Below are 21,797 nucleotides of genomic sequence, written 5' to 3'. Positions count from 1 at the left end.
TGTATTGTGTCTTATCTCACTTGTCTGTCTCTTGAAATAAACATGTCTACCAAATGCATAAATGGAATTGTTTTACTGCTTGGATGTCTTTAATATTGATTCTTTAGGCAAAACCTAATATTGTTGGGTGTTTTCTCCATTTCATTTTCATTAACCGCTATATCCTAGTCAGGGTTCCACCTGGAAACACTGGTTACAGGGCAAGAATGCTCTGTATCCCTGTATCCAATGCCAATCCATTGCAGAGCTTCAGCCACACAGTCGCACGCACAAGGGGACTATGCTAAATAGTCATGTCAGGTCAAGTCAGTTTATTTGTATAGTGCTTTTTACAGTAGACACTGGCTCACAGCAACTTTACAGAATCCAGGGCCAACAGACCAAAAACCCCTGTTGAGCAAGCCAAGGGTGACAGTGACAAGAAAAAACTCCCTTAAATTACAGGAAGAAACCTTAAGAGGAACCAGGCTCAGCAGGGACCCATCCTCCTTGGGTGGTCTGGAGGATAATTTAAGTTAGTTAGACTTACACAAATCATACATACACAAAATTAATTTAAACTAAAAGTTTTAATAAGTGAAAAATAGTTAAACAAGCAGTTGGAGTTAGCTGTTAGCTAACTGCTGAACACTCATCCAGATGTACTTTTATTGTCGCTGGAGATTTTAATCATGCAAATCTTAAGACTGGCGCTTGAAACCGGTTCTAAGACAGGTTAAAACCAGGCCATCTCTGTTCTTCAGGACTGTTCTGTGAAAACTCACTACGTTAGAGATCCTGCAACAAATGCCGACTCCACCAACTTGGAGAAGTACACAACATCACTGACTTGCTACATCGGCAAAAGCATTAATGCCATTACTGTTACCAAGACAATAACTACACAACCCAACCAGAAGCTGTGGATGACTGCAGATATGCACACACTGCTAAAGGCCCTGAGACTCCACCTTCAAAGCAGGCAACAAGGTGGCCAGACTGCCCCGGGAGATTAGAAAGGCAAGGCACACAAGGCCAGAGCATCATCAGCCACTTCCAGAGAAGCTGTAACACATGGCACAGAATTATGTTGTGGCAAGGAAGACCATTCCTACTCCCAACAACCGGGTGCTTTGTCTAACCTCGGTTGATGTAAGAAAACTCTACACAGAGTAAATCAATGGCAGAATGCTGGACCAGACAATATTACTGTCATTTTGCACAAAGGATGTACAAACCAGCTGGCAGATGCCTTCACAGACATCTTCAACATTTCTCTAAGCAGCATCATCATTCCAACATGGATTTAGGTGACCACCATCGTGTCCTGCCTCAGTGACTAGCAGCCCATCCCACTCAAACCCATCGGCATGAAGTGCTTCAAAAGGCTTGTCATAGAATGACCACTCTCTGCTGAACATTGTCAGCTCTTCCGTGGAGATGATCAAAAACACTAAATTTTAGGTGCTCAGGTGGCACAGCAGTAAAACATGTTAGCAAACCAGAGCTGACCTCTGTTCTACACGTCTCAGTACCGTGTACTGGCCAACATCACACTTGTCTTTTGGTCCTGTAATGTCTTTGGTTTTGTCCCCTTCAAAATGTGGTCATTTGTTAATGGGCAGGGGCATTTCATTAAAAAAAAATTCAGCAGATTTGTATCCTTGGACTGTTGACTACTTAAACTAGAGTAGGGAATGTAAGTTGCTAGAGTGGGGAATGTAAGCTGCTCTGGATAAGAGCATCCGCTAAATGGTGAAAATATAAATGTAATTATTGGTATTATTGCAGGAAGCTCCTTAACAGTTACTTGATGGTAGTGGCCGGTTGCTGCTCATGTACTAGCTAGCTATGTTGAGCAGCCTACAATTCTCCACCCCAAATCTGTAAGGACTGCATATGGCTCTTTTTGTTTACTAGATATGACAAGTTGTATCCCATTTGGAGACCTACTTCATAGTAAAAAAGGGAGGTAATTTATCTGCAATTTTTGCAAGATGATTCCAATAGTTTGCTGTGTCAATAAATGATATGTGATCCAGGTTTGCAGGTATACAGTCCTATGTGTTGATAGGAGGAATGGCATTATACCTTGTGGAATCATAGCCTCTCACACTAAAGCCTAAAACTCTTTCACCTCTGATAATTCTATTTTCTCCCATCATTTTAGTAAAATTTAAATGTACTAGATGTGTAGCCAACTACAGTTCATCGTTTACATCTTGATCAATGAAGGTGGTGTCACTCTGTGTTTCCAATAGTGCAAGTGTTCTTTAGATGGGTTCAATATACTGTATATTCACACCAGTACTACCCTTGAGATGCTAACTGGTTGACCTTCACTGTGGACATTAAGTGACAGAATAGCCGTTGACTTTTTATGGTTAAGCTGTGTATCCTCCTTTTGCAGGGCTCCTTTTTGTTTATGGTTTTCTAATAAATTTTGTAATTAAGACAAGTAGGGTGTCTTCCTTTACGCAATTCATAGGTATGACGATGGGGACATTCCCATGCACTATGACCAAGCCTTAGACAGCCATAGAACAGTCTATTGTCATTTACATGTACCTTTTGGTACCCTAGAGACCTTTTCATAAAGTCTGGGCACTTATGCAGATTATGATTGTTGTCTTGGCACAACATAGCAGGGGCTTATCTTTATAGGTGTGTGTTTATTACTGTTCACAAGTGTTTGGGTGTTCAAGACAGTGGCCTTGCTTCTTTTAATCTTAGTGTTCCTTTTTTATTGCAGGGTTTAGATTAATGTAGTGTGGGGAAGTGATTGAATTGCAGGCAATTTCTGCTTCGAGTGTCATGAATTGAATGAAATCCTAAAAAATTCCTCTGCTTCTGTGAGGGCTGTTGTGAGCTGACAATTTCATAAAAAATCTGGTAATTTAAATTTTAACTTTTGAGTCATTGCCTGTAGACAAGCATTCAAGAAATTAAGTTTCTTAATTCTTCAGCATCCTTGGACCAACAGCTTCTTTCCAAAGGCTCTTTGAATAATAAATCATTGGCCATTTCACTGGCCCCAGCTTGTTCCAAGCATTATCGTAAACTTCATCATCCTTACAATAGAAGGTGTCCTCAAGATACGTCTGAGTTGAACCACAAACATATTTTTGAGAAAGTGTAGTTTGTCCAGGGCAGGGATGTTCTTTCTATTTAAAAGCAACACAAAGGCCTTTACAGACCAAGGTAAATTGAATAGATAGCATCTCTTTAAAAATTATAAAACACAAGTTAGTTGTTTTTGATTTCCTTTTGGGGTTATTTACGCCAGATGTGGTGCTGCTGCATCAGTGGTTGAAAAAGATGGAGTGCTTTATTGTCAAGTTTTCCACCCTAATGGGGTAAGAAGAAACTGCAGAGTTGTGAGTGGTGCCAGGACACCAAAGAAACAAAGCCCATCGCTCACAGTTTTATGGGCCATTTATTTGCTTTAAAACCGAATAAGGTTCCTGACATTGATTTTACTGTGCTGGCTGGAACCATCTCAAAATGGACATGAAAATGTCTTGGTTATGACTTGTGTGTTTAGATCTTTTACCTACCTTATCTTCTAAGAGATAAGAGGGACTGGGCCTCTTGTTTGCCCCAGGACCTATACTAGTATAATTCTACACCACATCAGACCACTGGGGAGTCGCCTTTATGTATGTTTGGTCAAAAACCCCAACTGCCAGTCAATTTCCTCCTGGTGAAGGTCACAAAGCTAGAGCCAGGTAACATTTATGGGTGGGTACTTGAGTATCAGGAAAGACTCCAGGTGGCCTTTAGGGGGGCTAAAGAGCACCTGAGAATCGCAGCGGAACATCAAAACTTAAGACATGATTAACATGTCAAGGATGCATCACTAAAAAAGAGTCAGTTGGTGTAGCTATGTGACAACAGTGCACAGGGGCGCCATAACATTCAAAATATATGAAGCCCAGTGCTCTCACAGGTGATGAAGGCTCCCAAGGGTGAAGGAGCAGTATACACCCTGCCCCAGTTGATGACTTGAGACCCAATTTAAGATGGGTCCAACGCACCATGTTGAAATCCCAGATTAGGAGATTGTCACCAGATTGTGTCTCACCGGCTAGTTCACCTGACTAGGGGTATCTGTTTCAGATTATCAGTATGAGGCAGGATGGTCATTTGTATATATACCTGGGATCCAAGGCACAGTGGTACATACTGATTTGTTACCATCTCCAGAGCAGGTGTATGATGCCCCAGTTGTACCACCCCAATTTCAGTGTCTTTCTTGGCTGTATTAGCCTTCCATTCCAGTACAAGGCTGTCCTTGGTAAAGTAGTCTCCTCAAGGTGTTGTGACCTTGCGGCAGACTCTATGTACCACTGCATATCAGATAGATAGATTTTGGTTTGAGTGCAATTTCTTAAAATGAATTTGTCAAAACTTTTCAACTTTTAATAAATCAGTAATTAAAAATAAATAGGTTAACTATGACAATAACAGACAAGCTCTGAAAGACCAAAAAAATGCTAAGCTCCTGCAAGAAGGTTTAGCAGGCAAATGAGTTTTTGTAGCTTATTGCTACTTGTGCTTTGTGTAATTGTCGTTCCTGCTGTTTTATAAATTATGGGTCAGCAGAAAAGTGAATTGGATTTCATTCAAATAATTTTTATCCTGCTTTATGCAAATAATTGTTAAATCAATACTACTTATTGATAATGATTACTATTATTGACTTGCACATATGTATTTTAAGTACAGTTGAAACACACACATACACACACACAAATACACACAATACAAGAACAGCCTAAACAAACACAAACTGCGTGGCAGCAATGTTAGCCACAAAGCTATTTAATTTATCTCATTTGTTAGCAGTGATAGCAGCCTTTAAGAATATCCTTTAAGAACTTTGGTTAAAAGAGTCTGTTAAACGCTTTAAATTGAATGTACATTTTTTAGCAATGTGTTTTAAGACGCCACAAAACTCTTTATTCGCATATCCTAGCTTGTTTGAAAGCTGGGGTCAAAGCACAGGGTCAGCCATTGTATAACGCTCCTGGAGCAGACAGGGTTAAGGGTGTTGCTCATGGGCCCAACAGTGGCTGCATAGCAAAGGCTGGATTTGAACCCATAATCTTCAGATTGATACAATGCTCTACCCACTAGGCTACCACTGTCCCAATTAAATGATTTTACCTTAACTAGATATAAAAAATATTGTCTTTATATATTTACTTATTTATTTTTTTATTTTATCTTTTATCCTGGTCAGGGTTGCGGCGAATCCGGTTCCTCCAGGAACCACTGGGCGCGAAGCAGGAAAAAAGCAGGACAGGGCGCCAATTCGTCGCAGGGTTTCGGCCATAGTAGAGCCGAGTGGGCAGGGTTTGTACGAATACGGGTGGGAAAGGAGAGCTGCAGAACTAACGAGCACACGCAGCTCTCGCTCGGTGTTGACGGGGGATGGGAGCGGGGAATTCTTTCTCGGGCTCTTAGTTTATTACCTAGTAAAACAGAGGTCGGTTTGAGAACAGCGAGTCTGTTAACAGGAACCTGACTTTGCTGTTTGCGGATGCATTTCGCCACATTTAAAAAGCAAACGCGATTTTTTTGTAATTGGAGAGTTCTGCTTAAATAGTACTACAATGTACCCAAGTGGAGCTGCTGGTGAGTAACAGCTAGAATGCTAACAGCTATTCACTAATTGTAATGCTAAATGATGTTAGCCTGTTTGCTAACTACTGAGAAACCTGTAACGTACAAACGTATATTAAGTGCATATTTCTAGCATTTAAGTTAAGAATTTTAGTGCATTTCAATGCTTTTATTTGTATTTTTTTCTTTTTAATATTTGTTTAATCCACATGTGTGTAGCGCTTGCTATGTTATTGTTAGCCAGCCAGCTAGCTAACGTGCTAAGCCTGTAGGCGAGCCTACAAAGTGGTCGCTGCTAAGTAGCTAGCTAACTTAACAAGTTACATGCGATTTAAGTTGTTTTTATATTTAACTTTGCACGCTGTTGTAACTGTTACAGCCATTAAATTAGCTAACTATAGTCTGCTACTCCTAGGATATCTTATTTTGAATGTGCCAACAACAGTAGTTAGCTGTGCTTCCAGCACCAAACTATTTCCATCAAGTGCTGAGCGATATGACTGATAAAGACATCGTGTGATATAACTTTAAGATGCACTTTCTGAGAAACGTGAGGTATTATTAGGTGTTAGGTATTTTATTTTAACTGAATTCTTATTAATTGTAATAAATACCGTTTGTTATATTCAGACAAAAGTTTGTTTTTTGTCTTGTTTGAAAGATAAAGCATTGAGTAAACGAATTGATGGAAATGAATGTAATTAGGCTTATGCTGTTTCAAACCATGCCTTGACTGCTCTAGTACTTTGTATAGTTGACCTGTGTTATAGGATTGTAGGTTCTTAGAAATTTTGATCATTGAAACAAATGAACACTATTGGAAACAATTGGTGGAATACCATGTATTATTTGTTTGCTTTGTTTGGGTGTGTTGTTTATTGCATATAGAATTTTGACTTATGGGTGTGTTGTAGCCTAGTGGTTAAGGTACTGGACTAGTAAGCAGAAGGTCGCTGGTTCAAACCCCACCACTGCCAGGTTGCCACTGTTGGGCCCTTGAGCAAGGCCCTTAACCCTCAATTGCTCGCACTGTATACTGTCACAGTGCTGTAAGTCGCTTTGGATAAAAGTGTCTGCTAAATGCCGTAAATGTAAATGATTACTTATGTAATTCATTAAAATTGATCAGAGCTTAAAATGCAGGGAAGGCCTTACACCAGTTACTCCAAAAAGTGTGTAGAATTGGTGAAAAATAAAATAGAGCGATATTGCATTACTGGTTCTCAAAGTTTTTTTTCTCTACATAAAGTTTATAGTGGTAGGATTAGAATATCTGTTGTCATTTAGCACTAGAATTTATGAAGTGGTTTGTTTTGGAACATGTCAATTATGTCGCATTAGTTTTGCATTTAAGTGCATATAATAGAGGTAATCAACTTGCTGCCAATATCTCATTTTAGCTATTTATTCTGTTCCTGAATGTTGTTAGTTTTGGTATCAAACTACCTAATATACATCAATTCCTGCATTTTAGGATCGTAACAAATTCCAAAAAATGGTAATTTGAAATGGTAAAGCATTTACCTCTTTGTAATTTTTTCTCTCGGCACCTTAAGAATGTTTTGGCACAGAGGGCATTTCAGGCATTCAGTCATTGTAAGTCACATTGCATATAAGCGTCTGCTCCATGAAAAATGTAATACTGAAAACATTAGTTTTACTGTGATTCGCAAGAAGGTTAATGTGGAGGAGACTTTAAGCTGTTAGTGTAAAGTAGGCCCTAAATTGTTCGATTCAGGTAAAAGATCCTTTAATTGCCTTATGTTAAAGTTAAATATTTAAAAACATTTAATTTTGGTTTATATACTTTAGGATTGTTGTGACAAAGTTGTCTGAAAAATGTACTGAGTATTGGGAACTGGACAGTGGTGTTCTCTAGGTGCAGTAGATTGTCAGGCTGTTAAGTTGTTTCTGTGGTCTTGTTGATAAAGCATTGAAAAAGTCTGTTGCAATGATCAGGAATTGCACCCAGTCTGTAGTGGCAGGCTATCTTGTAAACTAGTCACATTTTTGGGTTTGATAAGCTGGGTTGAGACAGTTTTGCAAGTGTAGCTGTTACCTTTGGGATTCCCTAGTAACAACTAAACACTTTTTTTGCATTTTGTGTAATGCTGGGTGCAAAACTAGGCAGCAACCTTTTATGTGTGTGTATATATATATATATATTAGGGCTGTCGAAGTTAACGCGATAATAACGCATTAACGCGATTTCAATTTAACGCGATTAAAAATAATAGTGCCGTTAACGCAAATTCTAGTTAATGTTGAGACTTGACTGGTAGAACTACAACGCTCGGTTACATTATGTTAACAAACCGCAAATGAAAAACGGTGGCAAGTCCGACATTAAAACATTAATGTCGGACACTTGCCACCGTTTTTCATTTGCGGTTTGTTAACATAATGTAACCGAGCGTTGTAGTGATGCACTTATAAAGAAATAAATACACGCTATATTCACAAGTTGTCGGGAGCAGAACACTTTTATTAACTTATTCTGTTACTCTACCAAATACCGGAAAGCTGAGTCAAGCACGTTAGTCCATGCACTATGGAAGCCCCAAAGGGTCAAAACACACTCACTTCGTGTAGAAACGGCCATCAAACCATTGTCACAATACAACCACAGAAAAGTCTGTTACAATAACTACGCCTTATCCCACCTAAAGCACCGCTGATCTACAATGTTTGCTGATGGAGAAATTCTAAACTACAATCTGACATTTACTGCCTAGTATGTGAGTGAATAAAACTCCCTTACAGTTTTCTCTTGTCCCAGCAGTTTTTAACATCAGTACATTTAGCATAAAATGTGTTCACCATTTTAATTGTAACATTTCACATAAAAATCCTTGTTTTCTATAACATTTACACAGATTTTTTTTAATGCGATTAATCGCGATTAACTATATGAAATTCTGAGATTAATCGCGATTAAAAATTTTAATCGTTTGACAGCCCTAATATATATATATATTTACATATTATATATGTAATATATATATATATATATATATATATATATATATATATATATTTACATATATATATTTACTAGAGATGTACCGATCGGGGTTTTTGGCACCGATTCCGATCTCCGATCTCCTTTCAGGGACATCGGCCGATTCCGATCGGGGGGGGGGGGGGAAATAAAAGCAGTAAATAAAATAAATAAACTTAAAAAGAGCCTCACAGTGAAGATAAACCGGAGCAGCGCGCGCGTGTGTGCCTTTAGAAGAGACGCTTTGTTCACAGTATCGCTATAAGTGATTCATTGATTCATGAGTTGAATCGTGTGAAGCGTAAGTTTTTATGTGAAGCGTAAGTTCTTCTTCTCGGTTATCTCTCCGTGTTTACTGTTATTAATTAAATGTCGTGGTTTTAAATAAACACCAGATACTTCAGAACAGTTTGTGTGACTCTTTTACATTAAAAAGCTTCATTAAAAAGCTTAATTAAACTGCTATTACCACAGATCTGTAACCGAGTCAGACTCGTTCCGTCTAAGCAGCTAAAAGTTTTCTGATCCTAAAAGTTCAGCAGATGATCCTAAAATAACGAATTTGCTAATGAATAAACTTTTGCCTCTGATTGGCTCTGTAACGTCTTCTGTTCTCATCTACATCACAAGTAAGAACCACTTACGAGTTACCAAACTGAACCACGAGTTTATATAACGTGCTGATAGAATCGACTCAGATGTGACCGGGTTGAATTATCTTTTTAAAGTAAATATTACAATCAGCAAAATTACATCGTATGTATGATGCACAACGTTAAGGATGTTATTTTAGGTCATGAAGAGCTTTCACTGTGGTTTCTGTACGATGGTTGATGAATGGTGATGTGATGGTTGGTGCTTCGTAGCTCAAAGTCTGGATCAATCCACTGAGCTGTTAACTTAACATGATCTTTATATATCACACGATCGGATCGGCTACTTTTAGAAAATATCGCCGATCGCCGATAGCATATTTTGATTAAAAATCGGCCGATACCGATTCGTAGCCGATCGATCGTCCCATCTCTAATATTTACATAATATACATAATATACATACGTAAACACACACACATTTGTGAGCTTCAACAGTGCTGTTGGACACACGGCTTGCTGAGGCTTGCAATCTACATACTAGTTCGTCCCAACAGTGTTAAATGAGGTTAAGGTCAGGGCTTTGTGTGGGCCAGTCAAGTTCTTCCACATAAAACCCTAGCCGGCTGTGCTTTTATGGACCTTGCTTTTTGCACTGATGTGCAGGTATGCTGAGGCATTAAAAATTACATAGTGTATATATACATGCATTTAAATGACACAATTCTTGTTTTTTAATTCCAACAGATCCTGTGACCCCTCCACCACAAGAATATGTGTTCACACCACCTCAGCGTCCAGACTTTGGCACCATGGGCAGGACAATCAAACTGCAGGCCAACTTCTTTGAGATGGAGATCCCCAAACTGGAGGTGTATCATTATGACATCGACATCAAGCCTGAGAAATGCCCACGCAGGGTCAACCGGTAAATTGCTCATCTTTAATAAAACGTCAGTTTTGGACAGAAGCAGTTTTTTCACTCTTTCATGTTGTTTTTTTCCAGAGAAATTGTCGAGCACATGGTCCAGCACTTTAAAACACAGATTTTTGGTGACCGAAAGCCTGTGTATGATGGACGAAAGAATTTATACACAGCAATGCCTTTACCCATAGGTAGAGACAAGGTGAGGATATGTTACGCTGGCCTTCCCATCTAAAATGGTATCATAATTTCTTTTGCAAAAATAACAACTACAATTAGTTTAATCTACGAATGTACAAAGATATTTCCTCTTAATATAAAAACATTTATACTGTGTAATAGTTGGAATCATTGTACATATCCAGCAAAGAATGTGGTGAAACCTGGATCTGTCCCCTCCTGATCTAGGTGGAGTTAGAGGTGACTATTCCTGGAGAAGGCAAGGATAGGAGCTTTAAAGTGGCCATAAAGTGGGTTTCCTGTGTAAGTCTGCAAGCTCTTCATGAAGCACTGACTGGACGGCTGCCAAGCATTCCTTTTGAGACCATTCAAGCTCTAGATGTGATCATGAGACATTTGCCCTCTATGAGGTCAGTTGGCATCTTTTTTTATCATGTAGCTCTAGTGACTTAGTGTGTTGTTTTTCACTGCAGATTTAGATACAAGAAAAAGCCTAAACTAAAAAAAAAAAAAATAGATTTGGTGGATTGGGGGTTGTTTATAGTTAAGAGGCAACAGAATTGTTTACTGAAAACATTAAAAGTTTAGCTTAGACTGCTAGCATCATTCAGTGAAGATAAAGTGCTCATTATTAGCCAGCTTTTTTTTGCTACTGCAAAATTTTCAGCAAAAGAAAAAAGTATGAAATGTAGGAAGATAAATATTATAATAATATATGCAAACCCCATTTTCAGAAAGGTTGGTACATTTTGTAAAACACAATAAAAAGAAAGAATCTGTAATTTGTTAATTCACTCAAATCTTTATTTAACTGACAAAAATACAAAGAAAAGATTTTCAATGTTTTCACTGACTAGCTTAATTGTATTTTGTAAACATAAACAAATGTAGAATTTGATGCCTGCAACGTATTCACTAAAAGATGGGACATATAACCACTGTTACATGACCTATTAATTACACTCTTTAATCGTTTGGGAACTGAAGAGACTAACTGCAGGTTTTAAGTGGAATTTATTTTGTTTATTTTTGCTTGATATGAGACTTTACCTGCTCAACAGCTTGTGGTAGTTGTTGTCTGACTCAGAATAAGGCTTGGCATTGTCTTGCTGAAATGACCATTGACTTGCAGGGAAAAGATGATGCTTTAATGGCAGCATATCTCTCTTTATAATCTTAATATATGCTTTAGCATCAATGGTACCTTCAGACGTACGCCAGTCACCCATTCTTTGGGCACTGATGCACCCCATACCATGACAGATGTTGTCTTTTGCTGATAACAGCCTGGATGTTTTTCCCCACAGCACATTTCTGCTGTCTTTTAAGCCATCCTAGATGAGCTCTGGACCATGTTTCTGCAAAGAATTACAATGTTTCTTTCTATTTGAGTTTTAGGTTACATTTCTTGATGTAGAGATGGGCATGCTAAGTGACAAGGGTTTTCTGAAGTAATCCCTAGGATCAGGATCAGAAGAATTAACACTTATTTATTAATCACATTCCTGTCTTTATTGCACTTTACAAAATGTCCCAACCTTTTCAAAATGTTACGCTGGTTACATTTTTGTGAACTGTAGCTGTCACAGAGGAATCAAAACATAAAGTACAGAGTTTATTTTTATATAGTCCATCAATTTACTACAGAGTCTTGGCTATTTAATCATTGTTACGCATTTAATTGAATTTAAAGCTTATATTTTACTGCTTGTTAAAACTTCAGTCTTGCCATGTTTTAACACAAGTCATTAATTATAATCCCCAAACATGCGATTTTCTACCAGTAATATTTTGCAATGATTGTCTTTAAGGTACACACCCGTTGGACGCTCATTCTTTACACCTTCAGAAGGCTGCTCCAATCCACTTGGTGGTGGTAGGGAAGTCTGGTTTGGATTCCACCAGTCTGTTCGACCATCTCTTTGGAAAATGATGCTAAACATTGATGGTATGTGGTAGTCAATATTTAAATGACATTTTAAATTATAAATGTGTTTGTCTTTTAAATAAAAATAACTTTTTCTTTTTATTGTTAGTGTCTGCTACTGCATTTTACAAAGCCCAGCCAGTAATTGAGTTTATGTGTGAGGTTTTGGATTTTAAAAGCATTGAAGAACAACAGAAGCCCTTGACAGATTCTCAGAGAGTCAAATTTACAAAGGAGATCAAGGGTAATTATATTTTGCATTTAAGTTAAGTTCATGTATCTAAAAGGGTGTAGCTTTAATTAGCAGTTTCTCTGTTTTCTGATTTGTGCATTTTTACAGGTCTAAAGGTGGAGATCACACACTGTGGACAAATGAAGAGGAAATACAGAGTTTGTAATGTGACCAGGAGACCGGCCAGTCACCAGACGTAAGATGTTCACCTTTACCACATCAATTTATTGCAGGGATTTGGTGGTGTGTGGGAATTGTTGTTAAACTCATTTTATATGTGGTAATTGGGTGGCTCTGTGGGTAGCACTGTTGCCTCACAGTGAGAAAGCCCTGGGTTTAATTCCCAGGTGGTGTGGTCCTGGTCCTTTCTGAGTGGAGTTTGCATTTTCCTCCAGCAGCTTCGGTTTCCTCCCACAGTTCAAAGACATGCAAGTTAGGTGAATTGGAGATGCAAAATTGCCCATGACAGTGTTTGACATTAACTGAACTTGAACTCATGAGTCATATGTTACTTGTAACTTATGTAACCAAAGTGTAAAACATGATGTTAAAATACTAATAAATAAATATTTATGGTAATGTTTCGAAGCTTATGTTTTAAATAACTTTTAATTCTTGTTTTTTAGGTTTCCTCTGCAGCAAGAGAATGGACAGACAATCGAATGCACTGTGGCACAGTACTTTAAAGACAAATACAAACTGATACTTCGGTATCCTCACCTACCATGTTTACAAGTTGGACAAGAACAAAAGCATACTTACCTTCCTCTTGAGGTTAGTCAAAAACACTTTGATTTAAGCAATGAGTAAATTTACTACTTTTATTTGTAAATAAAATAAGTGCCCCTGTGGGGACATGGGACAGTGTTTAAGGGGAAGGGTATGCTACCTCTGCCATGATTTGGTAATTGGATATGACTAGGTCGGGTGAAAACTGGGTGAAAACAGAACTTATTTAAAAACAAAATTAATTTCCCCATGGGACCTCAGAAAACCAAAGATAATTTCTGGACCTAACACACAGTAAAAAGGCTTCTCCCCACCCATTTGAATACCATGCCGATCGATACAGATAGCTCCCAAGCGGCAGCCAGAGCAGCTGTAGTGGGACAGAAAATTTACAGAACAGTTCTGCCAAGCCACTGCTCGGTGTTTACCACAGAGGCCTATGCCCTGTTACTGGCAACAGATATCATTACACAAACCAGGCAACCAAAGTCAGTCATATGTACAGATGCCAAATCATACAAAATGCTGCAAAACCTTACCCAATGATGCTAGGGGTGCTGTAACCCAGTACATCAAAACCAAATGGCAAATGAAGTGAAACATCCAGGAAAACAATAAATTACATGAACTCTCCCCATCCTTAGATGACAGACCAACTATTGCACCAATAAGTAGGTGGAGCCAAGTAATATGCACCAGATGGTGTATAGGCCACACAAACCTAACACATGTATACTTGATTAGGGAAAAAAGTACACCTATCTTTAGGACCTGCCATACCCTTTTGACAATCAACACATACTGACCGAATGTAGGAGATACTGCCAAGAAAGGATAAAGTTGGCCTTGCCTAACACCATAGGACATACTTTAGCCCAAACATGTATAACCACTTTCAAATTCCTGGCAACAACAGACTGAAAAACCCTAATCTAGATCACTGTGCAAAATAAGAATTGTTTCCAGTAGTCTGGAAACAATGTTACAAACCCAACACTGAGGGCACACATAGAAACCCATTTATAAATGTTAACACAACCTAAAACATCATTAACAAGGCAAACAACTAAAAGAAAACTTTAATTTCTCCAACTATAACCTTGGGGTTAATACACCATGCATACATACATTATTTATGGAGTTATCTTGTCATTTTCCTGCATTGTTCCAGGTTTGTAACATAGTGGCTGGGCAGCGATGCATTAAGAAACTGACAGACAATCAGACGTCCACTATGATTCGTGCCACAGCCCGATCTGCACCTGATCGTCAAGATGAAATCAGCAAACTGGTCAGTGCTTCTTTTTTTTGTTGCCAGAAACAGCCTCATTTTGCTTATTTTTTTCCTAAATAAAGTTTTGCTTGTTACAGATGAGAAGTGCCAACTTTAATAGTGATCCTTATGTACGCGAGTTTGGGGTGATGGTAAGAGATGAGATGACTGAAGTGAATGGCCGAGTCCTTCAAGCACCGTCAATTCTTTATGGAGGAAGGGTATGGATTGGTTTTGCACTTTTTAAATTTTAATGTTTTAGGATATAATTGATTTTGGATATAATGTAGAAAGTTGTACAAGTATTTCACTTAATAAGTGTGTACATCATTTATTAGAACAAGGCAATAGCGACTCCAATCCAGGGTGTATGGGACATGAGAAACAAGCAGTTCCATACAGGAATAGAGATCAAAGTGTGGGCCATCGCCTGCTTTGCTCCACAAAGGCAATGCACTGAGCTTTTACTAAAGTAAGTAACTTTTTGTCTGCTTGGTATATGTACTTTACCTTATTGCCATGTGATTCTTGTGGATATGCAAGTAATTTTACTGATCCCTACTGGATCAATGGTATTTTGGCCACTAATGTTCTGATGTAGCAACTGTGCTGTTAACCTTTTTTTACTGATGAGTTGCATGGGCCAGTTTTGAATCTGGTACCTAATCTGGAACTGTATGCTTTTCCACCATAAAAAATGGTTCTCAATGTAATAGTCTAGTAATTAATATTGCTAGTAAATGATCTCATGAAGAAATGGCACTTTTACTGACGATTACAATTAGCTAAATAGTGGTTACATTGTTAATGCTGTCAAAACTTTCAGGATCTACCACTTCAGTTCAAATGTAAATCTTGGTACTAATTGTTGTTTTATTACCTCTAAAGCCTGTGTAAAAATGGTTGAATTAAAAGAAATAAAAGATTTGCTAGTCTTCTGAACCAGGTGGTTCTTTTAAAAATGAAGTAAGAAGTCCTGATCCATAGCTAATTAACATAATTTATCCCCCTATTTTTAGAGCATTTACAGACCAACTGCGCAAAATCTCTCGTGACGCGGGTATGCCCATTCAGGGTCAGCCCTGCTTTTGTAAGTATGCTCAGGGAGCTGACAGTGTGGAACCCATGTTCAAGCACCTGAAGTACACCTACCAAGGCCTGCAGCTTGTTGTAGTCATATTGCCAGGCAAGACTCCTGTCTATGGTAGGTCAATCTCCACTCTTTTCTTATTACACTGCTGTGTTTTAGTTCCAATAATTGGAAAATGTTTTGATTAACGAAATCTCTTTATTGTCTTACAGCGGAGGTTAAGCGTGTTGGAGACACAGTTTTAGGAATGGCCACGCAGTGTGTCCAAGTCAAAAACGTGCAAAAGACCACTCCTCAAACCCTCTCTAACCTCTGCCTAAAAATTAATGTTAAGCTTGGTGGGGTCAATAACATTCTGCTCCCACAGGGAAGGTGAGCACAGTTTAAATCATAATGAAATGGAAAATCAAAGTAGCATACCTTAGTTTTTGTTAAGTATGCTAAATATGAAAAGTCTGAAGCTTTGATTGAAACAACAAAACATTTTTCCAGGCCCTTGGTGTTCCAGCAGCCTGTAATCTTTCTGGGTGCAGATGTGACTCATCCTCCTGCAGGAGATGGGAAAAAGCCCTCTATTGCTGCAGTAAGTAAATAGACGTGTTGGTTTCAAGGTATGGGTAAATTGGCAAAGATCATACTGCAATCCTAAAATGCATTTCTATGACTAAAGTTTGCATTTATTAAGTTTAGTTTGATATCTGTGAAACTCCTGTTATAATGAGAATCAATTAGTATTATAGAAGTACTGACAATTCCCAAAGTAACAGTCAGTCTCTGACATGATTTATCTGAATGGTGATTAGGAGAAGACTTTTTGGAGACTTTTTTTAGCTCTAAATTTGAGCTTTATGGGATAACACATTACTGGAATTTAAGATAAGCTTAAAGAGGCATGGTCTCACACTGATTTTTTGTGCTATCAAATATCCACTTATTCAATAATGATAGCTTGACTGTTTTGGTAGTTTTATACATGATGCACATTTCCAACAGTTTTGCTCTATTAAATCAAAATAATATGGCCTTTTCTTGCATATCAGCTTTATAACGGCTGTTGTATTTTCTGTGATTTTAACACAGTCAACATGCTTTGTCCAAGTCTTTAAAGGAGCATGGAGACTGTCCATTAAATAACACTGGAAAAACTGTACAAATGGTGTAGTAGCATGTGTTAAAACCAAGGTACATTTAAAACAGCTCAGATTTCTTTGGTGTTTTTTTTTTTTTGCTTTTTATAAAGTTTTTCATTTTATTTACAAATAGAAAAGATGCCAAATTAATGGTGACAATTCTCCTGTTATATTTAATACAAAATAAACAACAAATATTAACTATTATTTGACTTGTGATTCACATTAAGCCAGATTACAGAAGTAATCACTTTTTGTTCTGTTTAGGTGGTTGGGAGCATGGATGCCCACCCCAGTCGATACTGTGCAACAGTGCGTGTACAACAGCACCGCCAGGATATCATTCAGGACTTGGCTGCGATGGTGAGAGAACTGCTAATTCAGTTCTACAAGTCTACACGTTTTAAACCCACGCGGATCATCTACTATAGAGATGGCATCTCAGAAGGTCAATTCAACCAGGTACACCCTCGACCCATGTTTTGGTTTTGTTCATTTAATTTTTTCATGGGAAACTTGGGTTCCATTTTACAGTTTAATTCTTTTTTTTATTTGTTAGGTTTTGCAACATGAGTTACTAGCAATCCGTGAGGCGTGTATAAAGCTGGAGAAGGACTACCAGCCAGGCATCACTTTTGTAGTGGTCCAGAAGAGACACCACACCAGGCTTTTCTGTGTAGACAGGAATGAGAGGGTGAGTTTCTTTAAATGGTGATTTTACATTATATGCTATTTTGTATTACATTTTTAAAATGTCATTAATTATCTTTGTTCTAGGTTGGAAAAAGTGGAAACATCCCTGCTGGCACTACAGTTGACACAAAGATTACTCATCCATCAGAGTTTGACTTTTACCTTTGCAGCCATGCTGGTATTCAGGTACTTTTAGAACTCACCTGCAAATTTGTGCTGAATTTTAATTCATCTTGTATAACGCTAAACTTTATCAAAGTGGTACATAACATGCATGTTCTTGTTGACCTCTGATCTCCTTTATTCATATGATTACTGTTGTCCTTCATAGGGGACAAGCAGGCCATCTCACTATCATGTGTTGTGGGATGACAACCACTTTACGTCTGATGAGCTGCAGGTGCTCACATACCAGCTGTGTCACACCTATGTGCGCTGCACCCGCTCTGTGTCCATTCCTGCACCAGCTTATTATGCTCATCTAGTGGCATTCCGCGCCCGTTACCACTTGGTAGACAAGGAGCATGACAGGTAATACAAAGATAAATAAAAAAGTAGCCTGATACATCTGCAAACACAATTAGGCCCTACGACTGATTTTTCAAACAACCCTGGAACAGCAGGTTGTTTGTTGGTAATTTTGTATTTAAGATTTTAATTATGTCTGCCACTCACACAATTTAATAACTGTCAGATTTTAGTGGTCAATTGTCATATAGAATTTATTATTTTATCCTATTTATTTTATATTACTTACTAGTGCATTGTTTCTGAATTTCTTTTGTCCTTTGATATGCTAAATGAGTTCAACTACACATAAGGAAGCGTATAGGAAGCCTCAAAGCATTGAGATTATTGTACTTTCAACCTACTGGTTAATGATGATTTATATATTTTAAGAATTTAGAATGTGCAAAGCAGCTTGATCGATCTACTGAAGTAGTCGTTAGTTAGGCGTTCTTTTCACCACTGGGTGGTGCTGTATATCTTTCAGTGCTATGCTAGCTTTCTTATCATGCTTACACACCTGCAGTGACTTCGTCTCATCCAAATCGCCTTGTGTTTACAAAGGCAAAGTTATCATCGCCTGTGGACGTTTCTGAACTCGTGCTGACCATGGTTGTACTGACACCAAGCACAAAAAAAAATTGTCTTAGTATTTATTTCATTTCTGCAGTCATCTAAAAGCAGTTATATAATGTTAGAATGTGTATGCATGTAAAAACATTTTTTGGCAAAACATTTTTAGTAAATTAATTAAACATTTTTTTCTGTCTAACAAGTGATGTCAACAAACCAGCTTTTACATTTACTGTAGCAATATTTGGACAATTGTTTCTCCTTTTTTGTACTATAATGTATTATAATGTTAGTAGTAACATTGCTACCTTTAAGAAGAAAACCAATAGCTTTACTTCTGATGGGCAAGCCACCCATTTAGGAAATTGATAATTGACCTTCTCTTGGAGATTCATAGATTCATCATTCTTTATTGGTACATTCATTTAAAAAGGTAAGATACTTTGTAGCTTAATGGACAGTGTGGGAAAATGTTTTGTAGATTTAAGCACCAGGTTTGTCTTAAGTGATTTTTACGCACTTTTTTTTGTTTTGACAGTGCTGAAGGCAGCCATACATCAGGCCAAAGTAATGGTCGAGACCAACAGGCCCTGGCCAAAGCTGTGCAGATTCACCAGGACACGCTACGCACCATGTACTTCGCCTAAACCTCTCCAGAGTTGCATCCTATATCCTCAAACACCATGTGTCTGTATGCCAGGTGCGCCCCTTTATCTTGTGGGTTACAACCTTTTATATATTCAGACATGCACATTGAGAATTGCCAACATTTTAAACATTCAATTTTGTTTCCTGTATTTATTAGTGCTGTGAGTTTTCATGTTTTGTTTTAATTTGTATGTGAGTGCTGGTTGTGAAACTCTGTTAGACGTTTTTATTTTAAGTTAAAATTGACATGTTTACATAGACAAGCAACTGAATTAATTTAGAATGCTTTTACACTGACAGTTCTGACTTTGCTTATGGGTATTATTATTATTTTTAATCATAAATATGCCAAGATTAGTGCAAAGATAAGAATTGCATTGCAGTTGCAAAGAATAGCATTGATAGAAAGGATCACATGGATCATGTAATGGGACTTATGAAAATATACTCTGCACAATTTTATTCTGTCAGCACTGACTGCTGGGACATGACTTCAAGACACAAGTACTTACGGTGTTCTATGTTTTAATTATGTGTTACAACATTTGTCCCAGTGTTGTCTTTTTGTTAGTCCTTAAATGTCATCTACCGTAATTCTCCTCTAACAACAACTGACTGAGGTTTTGCATTTTTTGATAAACAACAAAGCTGTGTAATATAGACACATTGAACAGTTAAAGGGACAGTAGACATTGGTTTAGTGTGATTTTTTTTTTTTTTTAATGTTATTTTAATTGAATTTTCCTACCTTTTAAAGACGTGTTTTGACAATCAGTTGTTTAGGCTATAAAGGAGATGTGATAGGTCATTCAGGACATACATTTTGTCTTCAGAAAGAGTTCCAAAATTAAGGAGTAAACATTTAATTTTACCTGCTGAATTATTATTTTGGCTTAAAAACTTTTAAAGTGTCTTGTCTTATACATAGTTGTGTTGGAGGACGAATTGATCTAGTAATAGGACTTAAAGGACATGTTTTTGTCATTTATTAAAAATACAAGTTAAAAGAATAGATTTGTAGAATTTCCCACAGATATCCTATCACTTTGCTGCACAATAAGTCAGGGATCAAATGTGGAGCTTTGTGATCTTGTAAAGCTCTAAGTCTAAAGACTAATGACTTGCATACTGAACTGCATAATGTTCTTATTAACACTTAATCTGAAAACACTGATGGCTCATGAAACAATGGCCTTAATGGTAGTGAAGTCTGGGGGTTTTCTACAAAGTAAGGTTGTAAGTATCTGGATAGTTAAATCATGTCTGAATGTTTTATGCACCTTAATTTTTTTTTTTTCCAAATATTAGTTGGAAAGCAAGAAGGTTTTGACATTTCTTATTATTATAATTAAAGTGGCCTATTGTGCAACTCCTTGGACCTCATTTGCGCTTAAAACGCTGGTAGAGTTACAGGGTTTAGCCAACAGGCAAGCGGTTTGCTATACCATTTAATAGTGAAAATAATATTTTGATGACAACTAATTCTTCATAAAACTGAAATGGTATATAATCTGCATATTTGTATAGTCACTTAATACAAATTAAGCGCCTTTCTTAAGCTGCCGAAACATTGATTAGCTTCCCCTTTAGTTTCACTTGTAAAGTATTGACTTATAGAATTTTAAAACTTTTTTCTACCTATGCATTTGTAACCATGTGATTTTAGTGATATTTGTATATATGAATTTAGAGAACATGTATTCTAGTCGTTTAAGATGGGTGCTTTATTAGTGAGCATAGTGCAAACCCTGTACCCACTGTAGCAAGCAGTATTAGCTGATAGAATACTATATTTGTATTATAGCCTACAGTTGGATATTAGATAAGACTGTGTTACTTATGTTAGCCAAGGCAGATTACAAATATGAGTTATGTATACTGTTGTACTACAGTAACTAAAGCACAGCAAAAAATCACTGATGGTGCTAGATTTACTAAAAACTTTTATTCAAATTAGTTTAACATGAAATCAGCATAAAAGCTTCAACCATAGAATTGGGTTTTGAAGTTAAGGGTTTTTTAGCTTTTAACCACGAACATTATTCATTACTGTCATTTTCTGACTTAAATGTGTTTGCAGGGGCATTTCAGTTCTCAGTCTTGTATACTTGACTTAGTTGCTTTTATTTCTGGGCGCTGGTCTCTAGACATACAGTGAATGCACTTTTAAGGGCATTGAACACATACCAGAAGTAATTGTGTTGAAATGGCTTGATGTCCTACCTCTTGTTGCCTGTTTTTAATATTATGGTAACATCACTGCATTAGTCATTTCTTCATAATTACACAAGTGGTTGTGTTAAAATATGACTTCTCTTGACATCACCTTGTAACTTTTTCTGATCTCTAAAGAAGGCATGGATGTATTTGCTGCCCATATGTCCTCACATTTACTGCCATAAGTTATAAATAAAGTGCTAAAGCTTCAGACCTTATAAAGAGCCCTGTCAACTTAAACTGCAATTACAGAATGGATAAAATGGAGCATTATCTGCTCTTGGTCTTTATTAATTGTGTACAGTTTGAACATAGCCATGCTCTGGACAATAATCTTTGATTGCACACTGCATTTAAGGCTTATCTCAATGCCCCATCTGTGTGGCTGCACATTGGACAATTGTGCAAACATAACCATCTGTGAAGTAAAGTAAGCAATTGAAACCTGCTCTTCAGGCCTGTTTCCAAAACT

At 37.4% G+C, this 21,797-nt stretch overlaps 1 protein-coding gene across 1 annotated transcript; it reads left to right on the top strand.

Annotated features, from left to right (window-relative positions):
* Positions 1 to 9,998: 9,998 nt before the first annotated feature.
* On the top strand, positions 9,999 to 20,382 carry ago2 (argonaute RISC catalytic component 2). The gene is made up of 18 exons (XM_062990676.1): positions 9,999 to 10,129; positions 10,208 to 10,328; positions 10,535 to 10,716; positions 12,118 to 12,254; positions 12,343 to 12,477; positions 12,574 to 12,661; positions 13,092 to 13,239; positions 14,366 to 14,485; positions 14,566 to 14,688; positions 14,806 to 14,939; positions 15,487 to 15,671; positions 15,770 to 15,929; positions 16,050 to 16,140; positions 16,955 to 17,149; positions 17,247 to 17,381; positions 17,465 to 17,566; positions 17,712 to 17,911; positions 18,999 to 20,382. The coding sequence occupies exons 1-18, from the start codon at positions 10,014 to 10,016 to the stop codon at positions 19,105 to 19,107; spliced, it is 2,481 nt and encodes an 826-aa protein (XP_062846746.1). The 5' UTR covers positions 9,999 to 10,013; the 3' UTR covers positions 19,108 to 20,382.
* Positions 20,383 to 21,797: the final 1,415 nt, after the last annotated feature.

The sequence above is a fragment of the Trichomycterus rosablanca genome, chromosome 2 (assembly GCF_030014385.1).
Source record: "Trichomycterus rosablanca isolate fTriRos1 chromosome 2, fTriRos1.hap1, whole genome shotgun sequence".
NCBI lineage: Eukaryota > Metazoa > Chordata > Actinopteri > Siluriformes > Trichomycteridae > Trichomycterus > Trichomycterus rosablanca.
The sequence above is the reverse complement of the archived record's forward strand: the minus strand, read 5'-3'. Positions and strand labels throughout refer to the sequence as shown.